Source organism: Sander lucioperca, chromosome 4, assembly GCF_008315115.2.
Source record: "Sander lucioperca isolate FBNREF2018 chromosome 4, SLUC_FBN_1.2, whole genome shotgun sequence".
Taxonomy (NCBI): Eukaryota; Metazoa; Chordata; class Actinopteri; order Perciformes; family Percidae; genus Sander; species Sander lucioperca.
Window position 1 is genome coordinate 45,403,687 of NC_050176.1, and position 20,040 is coordinate 45,423,726.

Genomic DNA, 20,040 nt, shown 5'->3' on the forward strand with positions numbered 1-20,040 from the left:
GGGTGGTTGATTGGGTGTTTATTTAGCAAGTGATGAAAGGGGTAATCTACCTATCTCCAATAGGCCCAGACAGCATTCCTAAATTAACATTTGCACACATACACATGCACTTATCCACTAGCACCCACACATACAATCCCACCACTCTTCTCTCATTGTATTTCTCATGGTATAAAATAATCCAAACACTACTAGATTTCATTTCAAAATGCATGCTGTATCCTTGTCTAAATTTCATTCTGATTTCATATTGGCACTTTTGCAAGAGTGAGCTTCAATTTTGTTCTTTTGAATACCAAACACTTCATCTTCATGCATATGTGATTGACTATAAGAAGAGTAATTAAACATCACAACTATTTATTTGGGCCCAACCCTGCATATTTCCCTGTCATTCCAAAAACAATCTTACCTCAAATGGAAACCACAATCCAAACAAAAGAAGGAAAGAAATTTGAAAAAGGAAGAAATTATGAATAAAAAGAGACACAAATGCACTAATGTATTTTACTGTAATGAAGAGAGAAAGCAGGCTAATAAGAGCCTGAGAAAATAGAGATAGGTAAAAAAAAAAATGCATGCAAAAAGGTATGATAGGGCGCAAAATCGAGATAAAGTGAATGAGTAACAGCTAAAGAGATGGCTCTGTTTACCAGTGGCACATTTAAGCCAGAATCACCTTTGTTCTATAGAAAAGCAGACCAAAAGGCGTTCTAAATTAGGTTTACCTACTTTTTAGTGCCTCTGATCAGTTTTCCTCATGAATAGAAGATGCATTTTTCAAAGCATACCTAACCAAACTACTAACTCTGAGAAGTATTTCAAGCCTCTTGTTTCTTTTTCTTTTTTTAGATCAACTTTTATTGTATTTTTTTTATGCAAACATACAGAACAGAACAGAGAAATACAAACTGCACAAGAACAAAAACCCTCGCCCACCCCTCACCCTCTGCGGTCTCAAGGAAAAAAACTAAAAAACAACAAATAAACAAACAGAAATCACACCTTGCCTAGTCACTCTCATCTAGTTGTTGTGGCGCTGAGGTCATTAGGTCTGATATTTGTGCTGCTGCACTTTTCCATAGGTTGATAGTTGATGATTTAGCTTTGTTAATCCTTGCTGTAGAGAGCTCAAGCATAACTATGTCCAGAAAGTATGCCAACCACTGTTTTATACAAAGTGAGTGGGGGGGGAGGGTGGGGGCAGCCCTGAGCTATCATTTTCTTGGTTGCAGTTGAGCCAGCTAGCCAAATTTCTCCCAACCAGGTGTAATTTAGAGTCATCGTTAAGTAACAAGACAATTGTGTCAGTAGGAATTCAACATCACATCAGATATTATTGATGTTGTTTTATTCCACACTCATGCACCTGTTCACACTCCCAGACCATATGCAGAAAAGTTCCAGTTTGTTCATCAGTTTATCATAAATCCTACACACTAATCCTATCACAGAAAAATCAACAAACCATTTAATGACTGGGTGTGCCTCAAGACTGTTTCCTCATGGCACTCCATAACATTTTAGGGCTGATCTTAAGCGAAGATAAAAGATATAGCTCTCAGGTCTTCAAAACTAAACATACCTTTCTCATTGAATAGCTGTTCTAAAGTATAAATACCTCTGTCACGCCACTGGTTACAAGCAAAGGGCTTGTTACCAGACATTAAGTGTGCATTGTGCCATATTGGGGTATTCAAATGACACTTATTGGTATGGCATAGTTGCTCCTCCACCTGTTTAAAGTTGGTCAATGTGTTGGTGATAATAGGGCCATAGGCTAACATACACTTTTTTGGACACACACCTGCAAAGGCCAGGTCTTGCAGTCTTAGACTTCCAGTGAGGTTTTGCTCTATTTCTCTCCATGGAAGTGTAGATGAGGGGTCCATCCACACTCTAAGGGTCCGTAGCTGAAAGGCTCTGTGATACACTTTAAGGTTGGGGAGGGCCAGGTCTCCCGTGTTTGTGGTACGTTGTAGGGTAGAGTATTTTAGCCTATGTTGTTTATTATTCCAAATATACTGCTGAATTACGGTATCAAGTTTCTTCCAGAAATGTATTGGTGGGCTTAAGATCAGGATCATTGCACTTAAGAAATTCACACAAGGAACTATGTTCATTTTAACAACAGCAATCCTGGACCGTAGCGATGCCGGCAGCGCAGACCAACTGGCCAGATCCCTTTGAACACTACTTAATATAGTTTCATAGTTGTCCTGGACAACTCGCTGTAGCAATGTGTGTATGGTGATGCCCAAATATGTCATTTTGCTTTGGGTTGGTATTGTACCACTAATAGCTGATGTCACATATTCAATAGAAGAAGATTAGATTTATTCCAATTAATTTTATAGCCAAATGAATGAAGTTGAAGATCTTAAAGCAGCCATATTATGCTCATTTTCAGGTTCATAATTGTATTTTAAGGTTGTACCAGAATAGGTTTACATGGTTTAATTTTCAAAAAACACCATATTTTTGTTGTACTGCAGTGCTCTCTCTCACTGCTGCAGATCCTCTTTTCAGCTGGTCTCTGTTTTAGCTACAGAGTGAGACCTCTTTTCTTCTTCTTCTTCTGTACTATCTTTGATTGCACTGCACATGCCCAGTAGCTCAGATGTAGATCATGTCAGCTAGCTAGCTCCATAGACAGTAAAAGAAAGGCTGTTTCTACAACTTCGGTCAGTTACAAGGCAGGATTAGCTGGGAGACTTCTAAATGAGGGCGCACATGTAAGTAGTTCTTTTGTAGATTATGGTGAACTTGTGTGTTGTAGCAGTGCTTTGCTATTGAGAACAAGGTAGCATGCTAGCGTTAGCATGCTAGCGTTAGCATGCTAGCGTTAGCCATAGCGTTAGCATGCTAACGCTACGAACTAATGGTTGCGGTTAGCCTGCTCGTTTCGGCTTGTGACGTCACAAGCCGTGCCGATTTTGAACAGCTCACCCAGAGACTGAAGGCAGGACACATTCAGAAACTGTATCTCACTCTAAACAGCATGGATGGATTTTTTTCAAAGTTTGTATGTGTGTGGAAGCACCAGAGACACAAAATAACACCCCAAATCCCAGAAAAAGTGATTTTTTCATAATATGGGCACTTTAAGAAGTTTTGGAACAGAGTTCTCAAGGTCAGAGATGTACAGCAAAGTATCATCTGCAAATAACGATATTGAGCTGTTATTGGATTTAATCTGGACATTACATATTTTTTTTTGCCTTATGGCTTGGGCCAATGGTTCAAGAGAGATTGCAAATAGCATGGGAGAGAGCAGGCATCCCTGTCGCGAGCCCCGTTCGATGGGGAATGGCTGAGAATGCAAGCCATTGGTTGAGACTATGGCCGTGGGATTCATATATAAAGTGTACCATGTCAATGAAGTTGGCCCCCAAACCAAGCCTCTCCATTACTTGCCACAAGTAGTTCCACTCTAGGCGGTCAAAAGCCTTTTCCGCATCCACTGATAAAACTGCTGCCGTTGTTGGAAGGTTTTTGGCTTCTTCTATTACATGAAACAATCTGCATATGTTGTCTGCAGCGTGACGCTTTGGTATAAAACCTGATTGGTTGGGGTGGACTAGCTTCTCAATAAAGCGTTCTAGGCAGAGTGCCAAGACTTTGGAATAGAGCTTAATATCAGCCCCAATGAGGCTGATGGGCTTGTAGTTTGAGCACTCCGTAAGATCTTTGCCCTTTTTGGGTATGACAGAGTTGATTTGTTGATGAAAAGTGCCCATCTCTATGGCCAAGGTTAAAGTTTGTAAAATGATAGGTCCTAATATGTCAAAGTATTGTAGAAGAAGTTATGATGGAATTCCATCAAACCCCGGTATTTTCCCTTTTTTAACTGTTTTTAATGCTGATTTAAGTTCCTCTAAATTTATAGGTTGACCCAGTTCTTCTGCCTCCTCTGGATCAAGAAGAGGCAGGTTTAGCTCTTTTAGGAACTCCTGGCACTGTGTCGGATCTGAGTTGCAGGAGGACAAGGATTGAAAGCTCAGCCATCCTCAAAATTAACATGTATACATGTCTTGAGTACCCTACCGGAATTCGCTGGTAAATTTGTAGCAAAGGGTGAACTGTTAGATCTAAGCAAAGTGTGGTAGAAACATAAAAAATAAAATAAAAGTCTTCTGAGACCACAGACCCCCTTAAGCCTCTTGTTTCTTTAAGATAAATATTTTTGTTTATAAGATATGTTTGGGTAACCAGGTCTTGTACACCAGGCTGAGAGAGACATACCTGAGAAGTTTCTTGTGACCAGCAAAGTGGTCAATATGGCTCCCTGCAGTGATAGAAAAGAAGGAAGGAAGGAAGGAAGGAAGGAAGGAAGGAAGGAAGAGACAGAAATAGGAAGATTGATTATAAGTTCACAGCAAGGAAAAGGAGCACAGCAAAAGGGAAACTTGAAGGTTTTAGAGAAAAGTAAAGTCTTGACTGAGGAAGAGGGGAGAGAGAATGATGGCTTGATAGATTGTTCTACATAAATAGAAACATGAAGGATTACCAGACGTCTCACCTTGAGTTTTCTCCTGGCATTGAATTTCTTCAAGCACTCCACAGTCTCCTGCCTGTGCATCATGGAAGCTACAGTGGACCGTTGCTGCAGGAAGAAGATGAGAGTATTTGAGGATTAAGAGAGTATGGAAACAATGGATGGCAAGAATGTATGCATGTGCATGTGTGGGCAATAAGACTACGTGTGTTTGTACAAGTTGGATCTGATGGCATACCTAAGACGGTACCTATAATCGTTTATCATTATCAATATGTGGGTCTTTATTGCTGTGTCTGCATCTGTAAATCTGTTTGTGTTTTTCTGCATCGCTGTTGTTTGTGTGCCACATACGCAGATCCAGGGATGTTTGAGGGCCTCTGCGGCAGTGATGCGTTTACTGGGGTTGATTGTTAGCATCTTGTTGATCAGATCTTTGGCCTCAGGAGTTACAGTGTCCCACTCTGGGGATGGGAACTAGTCAAAAAACAAGGGAGTATCAAACGCTCATTACACAGACAAAGGTAGTAGGGACAAAGTCAAGCATTTTTAGATTTTAAACAAGGCAAGGGAGAGGAGAAACAAAAAACTTGAATAACATAAGTAAACAGACAGAAAATGAGTAAAACAACCATCCTCGGAAGAAAAGAGATGGACTAAATACGTGTATTCACTTTTTTATTTTAACATCATTTTCACTGAATTGATGCAGCAAGACAATCGATCCAGATCATCTATAATATTCTTCTTTAAGTTATAATTAAAAAATCTACAAAATATGTTAATATATATAATAATATGTTGTTTTTTTCAAATGACAGCCCAAGGTTGGACTGTATGTGTGTAAGCGCTTACATCATAGGCCCCAGCCTTGATTTGTTGGTAAAGGCGGTGCTGGTCCTCATCCCAGAAGGGAGGGTAGCCCACCAGCAGGATGTATAAAATCACACCTAGAAGAAAGCGACATGGTAAGTTAAGCATGGTAACAGAAAATACTAATATATTTTAGTACTGTATACTGCAAAGAAATATATATAATTTACTACTATTAAACACTTGAAACAACATGAAGCTGCAGTGTTGGTGCAGAATACTCTTCTGCACACACCTGACCAGGTCAGACAAAGCCATAGACTAAGGTTTTATCTCCAGAGTCAAGAGAATTTGAATGTTATTTACCACAGGCCCACATGTCCACTGGCTTCCCATATGGGTCTTTCCTCAAAACCTCCGGAGACAAGTAGCCCGGGGTGCCGGCAAAACCTGGAGGAGTGATATGGAGGTAGTAGATGTGGAATGGTAGGCAGGAGTGGGCAATTTAGTGATAGGCTGTTTCTCAAATAACTAAATGAGTGATTGATAGATAGACTGACTAACTGGTTGGTTTCTTGATTGACCAACTGATTCAGGTTGAAAAATGGATGGATGAATACTCACCAAACCATGCCTGCTGGTCCCCCTGCACCTCGATAGCCAGCCCAAAGTCAGCCAACTTGACCGCCGCCCCCTTCAGCTTACTGGCCAATAGAAGGTTCTCAGGCTGGGGGGGGCGGAGTCAAACAGGTTAGAGGTGAGAGGTCACACGCTCTGGGAACAAGCCGCCCACAGACACAGATCTAAAATCAGATTAGCCAAACCAAATCCTAATCCAAACTATTAGGGGTCAACAATGCTAAACTGCTCTTAAATCAGTGTCTGAGGCAACTCCCTTTCTGCCACACAAATGACAGAGAAACATAAATGTGCACGGGACCAAATCTCTAACAGACAAAGGACATTTTCCACGCTGGAGCTGTGGACTTGCTCCCCAAGTCTCATGGATTCTGAGCGAGTGAATTGGTAACAGACATGATGCGCTACCACCAACACCAATCCATGAGTGGGAACAAAGTGCACACTGCAGGGAGAAGGATACAGGAGGGGGCTGTGGTGTAACAGAGATGTTGGTGTAAAAACAAGTGACTTAGCCACATATGGGTAACTACAAACACACCGCACACTAACACAGGATAGCATAATCATAAATACATGCAAGCACACGTGCACACACTCTCAAACACACAAACACACACACACACACACACACACACACACACACGGACGCAGGTGCAGAAAGGTCTTTGCTAACCTAAGGCCAGTTAGACAGTGTGCTCTAATGAATAATAAATTTCCTAACATTTAGAGACTCTAAACACAGATAGCCTGTGAGCAGTCAGAATATGGCAGACATATGCCTCAACATGACTAACTGACAACTGGACAACATCTACATAATCATTTACATAATGATTGACTAATTATGAAGCATCTGAAAACCTCAAGTAACTTCAAAAAAGGATATCTCCCCTAATAAATAATAATGTATTAATCCCACAAGTTAGCATACACATCACACACAGGCCTGAAATACACACACATGCACTAATGTGTCAGAGTGAAGGGGGCTGCAGCTGTCGATGGACAGGCGCCCTGAGCAAATGGGAGTTCGGTGCCTTGCTCAAGAGCACATTTGCAGTGCCCAGGAGATGAACTGGCAGCTCTCCAGCTACCAGTCCATCTCCATACTTTGGTTGATATGAGGACTTGAACCAGCGACCCTCTGGTTTCCAATCTAACGCCCTACAGACTGAGCTACTGCTACCAATTGCAAGTCTTATAAACCAACAGTTACATGTTCACATTTGAACATATTTAATAGAGCTCTCTTGCTATATCTCCCCTTTTCCCTCCACATAAAAATGCTCTTGGGAGGTTATAAGAGTACAGACAATCATTAGAGTATTCATGACCTTGGAACATCTTTCAAATCTCAACATCATTTTTACATAATTATGCAAATGTTTATCATTCCTGAGGTTCTTCCTTTTGATTGCTCTTATTCCTGTCACCATGGCGCTGCACTCGGAGTACTACACAATCACACACACACACACACATAAAGACACTATGCTCTCTGAAACATCAGGGGTAGAATTAGAGGAGGATCCTTATTCTTGACATTGTCAGGATGGGCATTAAGCCCAGAATATCGACTCAACAACATTTTAATGTAACAATATAGCTGCCAAGCCTTAAGTCTCTGCCGTTTGGTAGGTTTGAATCTTATTCTGCACACCAGAATTGTAGCCAATTTCAAAGCTGAGGTCAAGTTCTAATCAGCTTTCGTAATTGTTCAAAGCTTTTAGGGCTTCTACAAGAAAGAATGGAATATTGTGACAAATCATTATGATGAAAAGACAATTATCGGCTTCAGTTTGATCATCAAACAGATTGTAAAAAAATTAAAAAAAAATGCAAAGTGTGTGTGGATGCAAAGGATAAGGATTGTGAGGGGAGTCACTGGGTCTTTCTGAATGAGAGTCAGGAGTGAACATGGCTGCAGCCGTGGCTGCGGTCGTACAAACCTTCAGATCCCTGTGGACGATCCCATTAACATGGCAGTGATGGACACTCTCGAGGATCTGCTGTATGCAGTGGCTGAGGGTGGCAGAGTAATGAACAAGCACGGGATTGTGATGGAACAAATGGATGAAGAGACAGAAAAGGAAAAGAAGAAAGGCAGAGAAGAGAAGATGAGGGAAATTAGTTGAGGGGAAGAGAAAAGGAACAATGTATCATATGACACTGTAATTAGGCTTATGTATGATGCTGTTTTCTTGTCAGGTGACATGAAGTCACATGAAGGTAAGTCATTTTTCACAAGAGTTAATGTATTACACTGTAGACAATCCAAAGCTATACAGTCTCTATGACAAGCATACACAGATACACACACAAACTACCTTTCCCTTTTTCTCTATTTCTCTCTCTCTCTCTCTCTCTCTCTCTCTCTCTCTCTGGGGAGAAAGTATTTCAACACAGAGCTGGCGGTGTAAGGTAGGCTGTGTATGATTAATACCGCAGGCTATATGTTGTTAATCACTTTTATAAATGAATCTATGAGATGCCTCAGAGACAAGGGAGCTGTATCACACCTTTGAGAAGACCATATGTGAAACACACAAATATACACACCAGGAACAGACAGAGATGCATAATGGCTGCTGTGCTCAGCACTGTGTGTGTGTGTGTGTGTGTGTGTGTGTGTGTGTGTGTGTTACCTGGCATCCGCCTCACTGTAGTACTCCCTGGCTACGATGTCCTCAAACAGCTCTCCTCCTGTCACCCTGTGGAGAGACAGATAAATCATTATAGTTTGTGTGTGTGTGTGTGTGTGTGTGTGTGTGTGGGGGGGGGGGACTCGAGTCGCACTTAAGTCGCACAAACAGCTGACTTCAGACTTGACTCGGACTCGACCCAAAAGACTTCAGACTTGTCTTGCGACTCGACCCAAAAGACAACAACATCGATCTTCATCAGGCATCTCAAAACGCACCCAAATAGGTCAGTCACTCACACGCTAATGTGAAAGAGACCTTACATTTAGCATATATCGTCACAGGTAACAAACTAACCAAGTGTTGTGCTAATGCTGGGAACAGGCACATTGTATCTTTATAGCTAGTAGTTGCTGAGGCTCAGACATCCATGGCGCACAGGAGGCGGGGCGCACGGATCCATCTCCCCAGGAACAAACGCTGTGTCGGGTGGGTAGGCTTGGAAATTTACTTAAAGTATAAAAGTAAAAGTAGCCTTGCGAATGACAACCATTTTTTATGCAAAGCTACCTGGACCTGAAGTGCAAGCTGAGAAACTTCAGTGGACATGGAAAAAAGGCTCTTTATATGCCATTGCCTACATTTTAAATGAATGTCTGCCAATAGGCCTAAAACATCACATTCTGCCGAATCTCTGGGATCTCCGTTTTCTTCATTTTCAATCATGTCGCCATCCATACTACTATGTGCTAATGTTACCACCATCACGCCGCAATGATTTGCCGCGAATGAATGCCGCTGAATCTGTTGAGTCGTAGTGGTGCGTCAAGTGCAACGTACATTACTCCCATCCAATTAGACTGAATTCGGTATTGATGACGCGAAAAATAATAACAGTAACTGAAATTATTTGAAAACTAAAGTAACGAGCCAATTTTGTAAAATGTAAGGAGTAAAAGTAAAAAGTCGGCACAAAAATAAATAGTAAAGTAAAAATATCTGAAAAATATACTTGAGTACAGTAACGAAGTATTTGTACTTCGTTACGTCTCATCTGTGTGTGTGTGTGTGTGTGTGTGTGTGTGTGTGTGTGTGTGTGTGTGTGTGTGTGTGTATGTGTGTGTGTGTGTGTGTAACACAAAGTTACAAAGTAATACCTACATTTACATATATATATTTTTGGTAGTATGTTACAGCTTGTAATGCTGCAATGACTTTCTGTTTACATAGTGGACAGAACTGCAGATGTCCTAGCAACAGATTAAGATGAATTCTCATAAAGTCTTTACTAGACATTCTGGTTTAGTAATTCACTGGTTAAAACAACCTAATACTTAGGAAGGACTTAACATACAAACTATACGAAAAACAGGTCCAACCCAATCCAGCTTCATAAGAACTAAGGATATTCCCAGAAACAGTGTTAACCTTACACAAATACACAACTTAGAAGGTAAAGTAAAAATAGGAAAAAACGTGAAATTGGAAGGCTATTACAATTGACAGAGAACGTGTGTGAGATTCTGTTACTCACAGATCAAACACCAGATAGTGGAAACCCTCTTCTGATATGCTGTCATGGAGTCGTACTGTCGAGGAGATTTAACAAAAACACACGACAAAAAAGGAAAAGACAGAAGAAAAAAACAAAATGAAACAGTAAGCAGTCAATATTATACAAGTACTTCCAATACTGATTATTCACAATTTCCTTTGTGCTGCTGTGCCTCATAGTTAGATTGTTAGTTGTGGAGCTTATCAGAAGTAAGTGATAATGTAGTCTAAAGGAGTAGTGTGAAGCACTAAGTTTAAATCCAGTAGCAAAATGAGTTCGCAATGCATAATATAATCTATCTCAATTGTATGTGATGATTGATTCTGTTATTAAAAGTGGATACATTCTGAAAAGGTTTATTAGCACAGTTGCCATCCCCACAATCACTTCTGAAAAATAAATAAGACTGAAATGTGTCCTTCAATCAAATTAAGCCCACTGAGCATTGTCTTTTGATCCTGAATGGCCCTGCTATATATAATTTCATTTTCACACCCTCTTTTTAAAATGTAAAAGCCAAGCAGTCAGAATGTTCAATCATAGTTTTTGGTAGAAACTTTATAAGAGCAGACGTTATCTTGGAAAACTGACTGGAATGGCAGCTGTGGTGCTAATCTGAAATAATGACAGTGAAGAAAAGAAAGAGCATAAGCGGATGAGTGTGAAAAGACCAAAGAGGAGAGACAGGTTCTATCAGAGGTATAATGAGAAGGAAAGAGTGTAAAGGGTCAGTGGTTTAGAGAGAGGGCATAGGGTCCCTGTGTCTTTCTGATGATTCAGCTGGGAGAGCACACAGATACATCATCATTAGATACCTTTGCGCGCATGCACACACACACACACACACACACACACACACACACACTTGTCGCCTCCATAACTTTGTCTAGAAGATGAATAGCCATAGCAGGTTTCAACAGAGACCTGAACAAAATATGTGTTTTCGTTTGTATCAGTGTTCGTTCTTGTGTGTGCTTATGTTAAGATCGAGGACTCGCAGCTCACCGATGTTGGTGTGCTTCAGTAAACGACAAATCCTCGCCTCTCTCTCCAGCTTTTGATGATCTTAAAGAAAAACAGGGGAGACACAAACACAGAGAGAAACAGAGACATGTTATTTTTAATGCTCTTCATTATTCCCTGCTATGATTGGCTTTCTGAATTATCGAACATGAGGTTGGCTGCAAATTTGTTTTGACTCAGTGGAGGACACAGCGCAGTGTTTGGACGTTGTTGTCAGCGTCAGTGTGTGTTTCTGTACTTGACATCCACACTTCTGTATGTGTGTGTGTGTGTGTGTGTGTGTGTGTGTGTGTGTGTGTGTGTGTGTGTGTGTGTGTGTGTTGGCTTTGTGCCAGCCCCGTTCTTTTCCTTATCAGAACTGAAATGCTTGACAAAAATAATGTGACCTGATATGTGCTTGGTTGTGTGCCACAAACAGGCAGGCAACAGTGGACAACAAACAGAGTGAGCAGCCACAGTGGATTCATATTGACCTCTGGTGTCAGACTTAATATGAGCTGCTGCCTGCAGGTTTTGCTGCCCTGAGAACAAAATAAACTTGCAAAGATAAAAAGTACTTGTATCTCCAAAGGCCAAATCTAAATGTAAAGATCATTAGGGTTTTCTTGCTCATTTCTTTGTTCACTTACAGCAGACTGGTGATGTGATAATACACACTGAGAGACACATGCAGTATGGTTGCAAATGATGCAATGAGTTACTAAATGACAATATTGTCACAGCATTACTGGATTTTTGTATCCATCACGTCATGAAGTACCTTGATTGGTCAGTTATTTCATTCAGTTGATTAGCCAAAAACAGACCATAAAACCAGCAATAACTGATTTGTTCAGCCACTTTGAATACAACACTGACATGTCACATTATAAAGTTGATATGTTTGGAGCTGTGTATCTGACCACCTGGTGAATGTAAGTCTAATATCCACTCTTTTCTAACTCTGCTTTGGTCTCTATCAACACCTGAGGGAAATATCTGGCTCTGTAGCTGCTAAATGCTCCACTGTGTTCACCAGCTAGTTGCTAACTATGTCTGTTTGCAGTTGTCTGTTAAGCAGGTAGTGTACAGTGGGGGGTTTTAGTGTTAAGCAGGTAGTGTACCCCACTGTACACCACTGTACACTACCTGCTTAACACTAAAACCCCCCACTGTACACTGTTTTAGAGCTTTGCCACTGAAAACAGCTGCCTGGTACCACACCATGAGGGATTGGTAGTGAACATTGTGTACCTAATTTCAGCATTGGACATTTAACTTAAATACTGTATATTCTGCTTATTTCACTTTATATTGCATGCGTGCTTGCCATCAGCAAACCACCAAATTTCAAAGAGCAACATGTATAAGGGTTACTGTACTCCTTCCATGTGACCACAGACAGGCTGAATCTCACATCTCTCCTCTATGAGGCCAGTCTGATTTTATCTGACTTTGTGAAACAAGAAGAGACTCTACTATCTCCCTGTCAGAAGACACCAAAGTCCAGTGACTCTGATTCGGAACAACTGAGTGAGAGCAGCAGTCGTTATAAGTAGTGTTGCAGCACGGCGTTGAGGCGACCCATTTTAGCTTTGCCTCGGGAGACAGAGCGCAAGAGCAAGAGAGAGAGAGAGAGAGAGAGAGAAAGAGAGAGAGAGAGAGAGAGAGAATGTGAGTGAGGGAAAGAGAAGCAGCAGGTTCAACTTTTTTTCGAATAAAATAGGACACCTATTTTTTACTCTCATCCGTGTCTCCTTCATCTGCTCTTCTGGATGCTATGGAAACTGTGGACTCTGCAGCTCAGATACAAGAACAACAAAGAACACCAGGCAACGTGGTACCATTATAGATATAGGTATCTCTTTGTTTGTGTCAGAGAAGTGTATCTATAGGAATCGACAGGCAGACCACAGGTAAACTTTGGGCCGCAGTATACTTTAAACGAAATGGAACTTGCCGTGCTTTCAAATGCTCGGTGAAAAATACCAGTACAACACAGTATGTTCACTGTGACTAAAAAGACTGCTCATCCACACCAGAGGGTGGAGTTTATCAGTCGCAGTGAGAGAGATAAAGCCAGAATAAAATCCCAACAGTGAAATGCAACATAAATACAGGATGAGCTGTGGCTTCACTACAGTTAGAGCTAAAATAAAAAGTTAATTTAAAACCTGCCCTGGTACAGTTAGTTACAGGCACAAAAAAAAAACAGAAAAGGAGATGGTATGTTCAATCCCTAACCCCTGGATAAAGAGGGAGGTGCATGCGTGCCAGTCAGTTTCAAGTCAATTTTATTTATATAGCTGTATATCACAAATCACAGATTTGTTTCAAGTGACATTACAATCTGTACCGCAAATGAGACAATGCTATGAACGATAAACCATCAACTTAAGTTGGAGAGTGTCAAAGATGTTAATAAACAGGAAACTTGCACCCCAGGGCAAAAGGTAAAGCACAATTAATCACCTGGTAGTGTAAACCTGCTTCAGGGGTGGTGAAGAAGACCTGCACACGCTGCAACAAACGGACCCCAGTGCTACTCTTTTGTGTGATTGCAAGTCCGCCATAATGCCGGTGAGAACACGACAATTTCAATTTTGTTTGAAGCATACTGCCAGTTTTACAGACAAGCACAACAGCGGAGAGGCAGACATCCTGACAGACAGAGCCAGAAACAAGGGCAGCTCAGCCATCGTTTCATGATAAGCAGGACCCTTTGAGCAAGGTCACTAATCTCTCTATCTCAGCCTCTGCCTCACCATGTTACTAATGACACATAATCGCCTCTCTCTGTCTAAACTTTCTTTCCTTTGCAGAGTTAAACATTTGATTTTATCAACCTCAGTTTTCTTAATCTAGCACTTTGTTTTTTATCTTATATATCAATCCTTTATTAGTCTAACAGTGTCAAAGTGCATTGCATTGTTGAAGTACATGCTTTTCTCTTTTTACCTTATGCATACTATAATTTATACAACATGTTTGAATAGATGATAATATATATATATATATATATATATATATATATATATATAATACATACATTATCTTTTCTAAAGACACCAATAATTAGTCACAATATTTTGTTATTGTATGTACAGTAAACAATCAGATTCCCTTCCTCATTGACTTCATAGTTCATCATGACAGCGTTCTACAGCAGAGAAATTACTAGAAAGCATACAGTACTCCGCTGAAGTTAGCCTGGTCCACATTTTTAGCCCCCAGCCCTTCTCCTACGTACTGTAAAATGTATCTGGCATCCTATCCCACACAGAAACATCACCAGACACTAAAATAAGATTTTTGTGTTTTCATTTTTTGTTCTTTGGTGATGTATATGGAAGTGTGAGAAATATAGAAAGTCTTCCAGAGTGGTGCATTCGTATACAGCAGGAAAATTGACTTTCCTATTTAGATGTAGTCTTATGAATGCAATGCTTTGCAGCCGACTCTCAGGTTTGAATATCAGAGCTTCCAAATGCAGAGATCTACCATAAAAAGAAAACAATATTTAGGGATGCAATTTAGCCTCACCTGGAAAGTAGTAACTTTGTTCATATATAACATATTATTAACATCATCAACCATTTCCTGTACTATCAGCCACTGGCAAATTTGAAAACATTAATAAATTGTGCCAGTTTGCACATTTTAAGTAAGATTATTTTTAATATTTGATAAAATTTTAGTATTGTAATAACCAATACTCTTTGTGGTTTTAGGCCTACAGGAGAAACACAGAATAATGTTGATTAGAGCTGAAGATCTTTGCCCGAACCCGACGGGTTCGGTCGGGTTCGGTCGGGTTCGGTCTTCATTTCTATCATGTTACACGGGCTCGGGCCGGGCTCGGGCTTGCGCTCCGAGTTGCGCAGTAAATGAGCGGTCAGGTGAAGCGTTTTGATTAGCGTGAAAATGGATGCTGAGGAGGTGAAACAGAGGCTGGCTTCTGGAGGACTTATTTTATTTCTTTGTTCCAACTTCCATGTGGCCTATAGCCTCCGTTAGTCATGAATAAATGATGTTAAAAAACGGAAGCTTGACGGAAGACAAAAGAGCTGTGTGCGTGCGGCGCAGTCTCTTTTTGCTTTCTCTCCCTTTTCCGCCGAGTGGTGCGTGTGCCCGCTCGCGGCGTGAAGAGCGTGTCCGCGCTATTTTCCGACATGCACTCTAATCACTGCTGATAGACGGCCTTTTGTACAGTCAGGCTGTAAACGGGTTTGGGCTTTTAAAAATCTGTCAATCAAAATGTACTTGTCGGGCTCGGGCCGAATTCTGTCGGGCTCGGGCCTTGTCGGGCCGAACTTTTCAGGCCCGATTACAGCTCTAATGTTGATACATGACAAAGTTGTTTCTCTTTGAAGCAATTACTGTAGAACACAATGCTAATACTGCCTTTAAAGCCGGTACATATGTGGTCATGTTGGGTTAGTGGTATTTTTCGCTGTGTTGTAACTCACTGTACAGTGTAAATGTCTGTCATATAACAGCCTCACTCCCTCTCTCCATCATTTTCCACCTCCACTTTTCTTTTACTCTCTCTCCACTCTCTCCCTCCTCCACAGGTAGTCCACCTCCCAGCCAGCTGGACATCTGTTGTCTAGCAACTCCTGCACCAATCAGAGCGTCAGGCCTCTCCTCTCCTCTGCAGTGGAACCAGCCTTGCATGCAAATGGCAGACATCGAGAGTTCACACACAACTATCAAACTACAGAGAGGAAAGTAACTAATTTGGTAGCATACACACTTTATAAAGGCATCTAATTATAACACATCTCCTTTGGAATATCAAACCATTTAACCTTTAGCACAAAGAGAACAGACTGTGAACATGTATTAGCATAGAAAGTAGAAAAGGGATAACAGATCCTAAATTGCAACACTTAAGTGCCAATATGCTTATATTATAGAAGATTAAAATAAGTGCACACAGTACACTTTAATGAATATGAAAAGCCATACTATTTTTTGTCTACATTAGACATTAGATTAGAATTGATAGAAACCTATCAATTCTAGTGTCATAGCTCTTTTAGAGAGTCTACAGACACTAGCTTAAATTAGTAAAATGGCCCAATAGTTGACAACATGTCAATAACTTTGTGAATGTTTTAATGCAGCTTGGTTGAGGTCTGCTCAGGTTTTTAGCACTATTGTTCATAACAAGAAGGATGCTGGGTTTTGCCTGGTCCTTTCTATGTTGAGTTTGCAAGTTCTCTTTTCAAACATCAAAGTATACACGTCTGGATTAGAGCACACAAAATGTGTGAGTAGAGGTTTGATTGTCTGTATGTTAGCCTGTCAGAGCATTTTTATTTTCCAATGGATTAGAACATCACACCTTACACCTTCCACAACTTCTTCTGCAGTCAACTTTGAAAACTGCCTCACTCTCAAAAAGTCTTAAACTGACGAGTTGTGACTTGCTGACAAAAATGCACTACAATACATTCATGTACCTGTGTGTGTGTGTGTGTGTGTGTGTGTGTGTGTGTGTGTGTGTGTGCTTTTTGCTTACATAGTTAGAAATGACAGCAGCATTTCTGCATAATGTGAAGCAAATGTAATTGTGCAGACAAATGTAAAGCTACCCTAGTCAGCTCTTATCATTCAGGCCTGATCTAAGCAGTGTGTCTGAATGTCTGTATGTATGTTAGCAGTAAATGACTATTCATGTATAAAGTAAGACCATGACAGTTGGTGATTAAGACGTAATATACTGAGTTGCTTTCCTTCAGTCAAAGTTGTTTTCTTTCACTTTTTCAATGAAGTTAAACATGTTTGAAGTTGTTGTTTTTCTATTGCTAGTCTACGGTGGCCGACAGGGGCAAACGCCCTGCAACTTAAGAAAACACATGCCAATAGACAAAACACAAGCAATTTAAGAAAACATCTTCATTAATTTGACAACACATGTGCAGCATTCAGCAAACACTCTGCAAATACACACAACACAACCAAATACATAAACGTGCTGCAAATAAAAAACGATGCAAAAAGAAAAGCACACAAACCCCAAAATAAGAAGCGATGCAAAAAGAAAAACAACTTCATTAATTTGACAACACATGCGCAGCATTCAGCAAACGCGCTGCAAATACACACAACACAACCAAATACATAAACGCGCTGCAAATACCACAACACAACCAAATAGAAAAAAGAAAAGCGCACAAACCCCGAAAACAAATTCTCCAGGCTTCTAGAGGGAGCAGCTAAGTGGAACAGCTGGATTTTCGACCCCACGGGGAGAGAGCGCTCCCCGTCGGGTATGGTTGCAGCCTGGAGACCTCCCGTCTCATGCCTACCGTCCATAGACTGTATATTAAATTAATATATATATACATAGTCTATACTCATAAACTAATAACTAATAACTTTTTCAGCAGAAGTCTTACTTACAACACGATGGAGTTAGCAAAGCAGTTTTGTGTTTATAAGTGCAGGCGGGATTTATTCAGTTTGATAAATCCCACGGTAATTCGGCTGGTTTACTAAACAGGGCGGGACTAGAAATCCTGTCTGTTTTTTGTATTTCAAGAGCGAATTGCTCCACAATATGACTACAGATTGATCACCTATTTTGTTGGTAACCGTTGTTGTATAATCACAATATTACACTTGAGGAGGCCTATACTTCAGTAATGCGCCTTTCGGACCTCGAAATTACACCCTCTCATGTAATATGGCTTAAACAAACGTCAACATTAAACGCTGATGCAGTTTTAAATGTTTTATCACCACGAGTTTACAGACGTCTCTGCTGATTGAGTATCAGCTGTGACCTGAGCCGAGACACACCCACCAAACGAGAGAAAACAGATCTCAAACATAGATTTAATATTTAGAGTCTATGATCTCAAAGCAGTTGCACACCGTTTCACAACAGTGCACACCGTTCTGAGATTGAACGTGCCCCGCCGGCTCTCTCTCTCTCTCTCTCTCTCTCTCTCTCTCTCTCTCTCTCTCTCTCTCTCTCTCTCTCTCTCGAAAATCCAGCTGTTCCACTAGCTGCTCCCTCTAGAGGCCTGGAGAACTTCCGTTGTGTAATCTGGATGCAGCGTTTTTCTTTTGCATTTGTTTTTGGGGTTTGTGTGCTTTTCTTTTTGCATCGTTTTTTATTTACAGCGCGTTTATGTATTTGGTTGTGTTGTGGTATTTGCAGCGCGTTTATGTATTTGGTTGTGTTTTTGCAGCGCGTTTGCTGAATGCTGCGCATGTGTTGTCAAATTAATGAAGTTGTTTTTCTTTTTGCATCACTTCTTTTTTCGGAGTCTGTGTGCTTTTCTTTTGCATCGTTTTTTATTTGCAGCGCGTTTATGTATTTGGTTGTGTTGTGTGCATTTGCAGAGCGTTTGCTGAATGCTGCACGTGTTGTCAAATTAATGAAGATGTTTTCTTAATTTGCTTGTGTTTTGTCTATTCGCATGTGTTTTCTTAAGTTGCAGGGCGTTTGCCCCTGTCGGCCACCGTACTAGTCTGCTTTTATGCCAAGAAATATCATATCACAATATTACTTTGTGACATAAAATAATCCAAGAGATCTGCTGTGAAATCTTACTTTAATAGAAACAGATGCAGTGCAGTAGCAACAAATGCTCAGTGTTTTTTAGTGATGGTCTTTTTTTTAATGGTAATCACAAAACTGTCTCAAAAGCTTCTGTGGTAATTATATATTGCTATAGAATAGACACAGTTCATTTAAAGGCGAATGAATTCTAGGGCTGGTATCGCCAATGATTTCCCGAATCAATTCGATTCTGATTCACAAGGTCCCGATTACATTTTCCTATTCGATCAATTAGATTAGGGAAATTTCAGTTACAATACCAATTTAACTTGGATATAAAATAGATTCTCAGAGAACTGATTCTGTAAATTGTACAAGCAAGAATATATTTGTATAATGCACCAGGTTCATGTTTACATTAAGAATTGATCCCCAAAAAGTATTTTTAAAGTACTTTTAACTCAACAGGACTAACATGGCAGTCATTGACTAACTACAGCAGTCATCAACACAATATGGTGCAACTGTAGAGTGAGTAGAGTGAACATGTTGAAGAACATTCTTGTGAAACAACTATACAACTATACCATGGTAAGCAATGAGCTCTTTCTGACAAAATGTGGCTGTCCTGAGGTGACAACTGTTAAGAATAGGCACCAAAACGATTAGTTTAGATTAGAAAAAAAGATTTTGTTTTGAGTAATGACTTGGTGAATGACTGTAAAACTTCAGGAGCTGACATTAAACACTGAGGCCTTAATAGGGCTTTACTTATACCAGATGAGAAAAGAGGATTAGAAAATAAGAGTATAAAAAGACATAGCAGTTAATATTCATGAATTATATGAGTATTCTAATGGATATACTTATCACAGTCCCCTTAAGTAGTACTCCCGGGACACGAACACCCGTTTGTGTGTCATATGATGCCCTTATACATCCATGGTGAAAAGGCATATGTTAAAAGATCGATTTTGGGATTTTCTTAATCAATATCAGATCACTCAAAAAAAGATCAATTTAAATTGGAGAATTGATTATTTTAACCCAGACCTAGAGAGAGAACTCTCATTTGAGCCTATTAAATGTGGAGTGAACAAAAGTAAGTGAAAAAAGTGAAGAAATGATATTGCCCTAAGTTACCAAGTCATTTACTTCCAGAAAAATATAAAGAGGAACTGCATTTCTTTGCTAAGTTATTAATACATTCACCACTTTACTTGCATTGGTTCTCATCAGTTTTTTGAGTGACGCAAAGTTGCTGTAAAAAAAAGCTGCTGAACACAGCATATGGTGTGATATGTTGTAATGTTCTGCTGTCATAAACCACTTATCAGATAAACCCACATGTTATGATGTGCTCTGGGTT

General features: G+C 40.2%; 1 protein-coding gene across 20 annotated transcripts in view; it reads right to left on the minus strand.

Annotated features, from left to right (window-relative positions):
- Positions 1-20,040, minus strand: part of camk2d2 (calcium/calmodulin-dependent protein kinase (CaM kinase) II delta 2) — a 41,919-nt gene that overhangs the window by 9,766 nt on the left and 12,113 nt on the right. For all 20 annotated transcript variants that reach the window (XR_004897053.1, XM_036000309.1, XM_031285989.2 and 17 more), the window contains exons 3-12: positions 11,156-11,215; positions 10,130-10,184; positions 8,599-8,664; positions 7,903-7,975; positions 5,936-6,038; positions 5,678-5,761; positions 5,354-5,448; positions 4,853-4,975; positions 4,523-4,606; positions 4,246-4,288 (exon numbers count right to left, since the gene is read on the minus strand). Coding sequence is in view for 19 of the 20 variants with exons in the window: in XM_036000309.1 (XP_035856202.1) it covers positions 4,246-4,288; positions 4,523-4,606; positions 4,853-4,975; positions 5,354-5,448; positions 5,678-5,761; positions 5,936-6,038; positions 7,903-7,975; positions 8,599-8,664; positions 10,130-10,184; positions 11,156-11,215 (786 nt within the window). In the remaining variant the exon portion in view is untranslated. The remainder of the gene's footprint in view (positions 1-4,245; positions 4,289-4,522; positions 4,607-4,852; positions 4,976-5,353; positions 5,449-5,677; positions 5,762-5,935; positions 6,039-7,902; positions 7,976-8,598; positions 8,665-10,129; positions 10,185-11,155; positions 11,216-20,040) is intronic.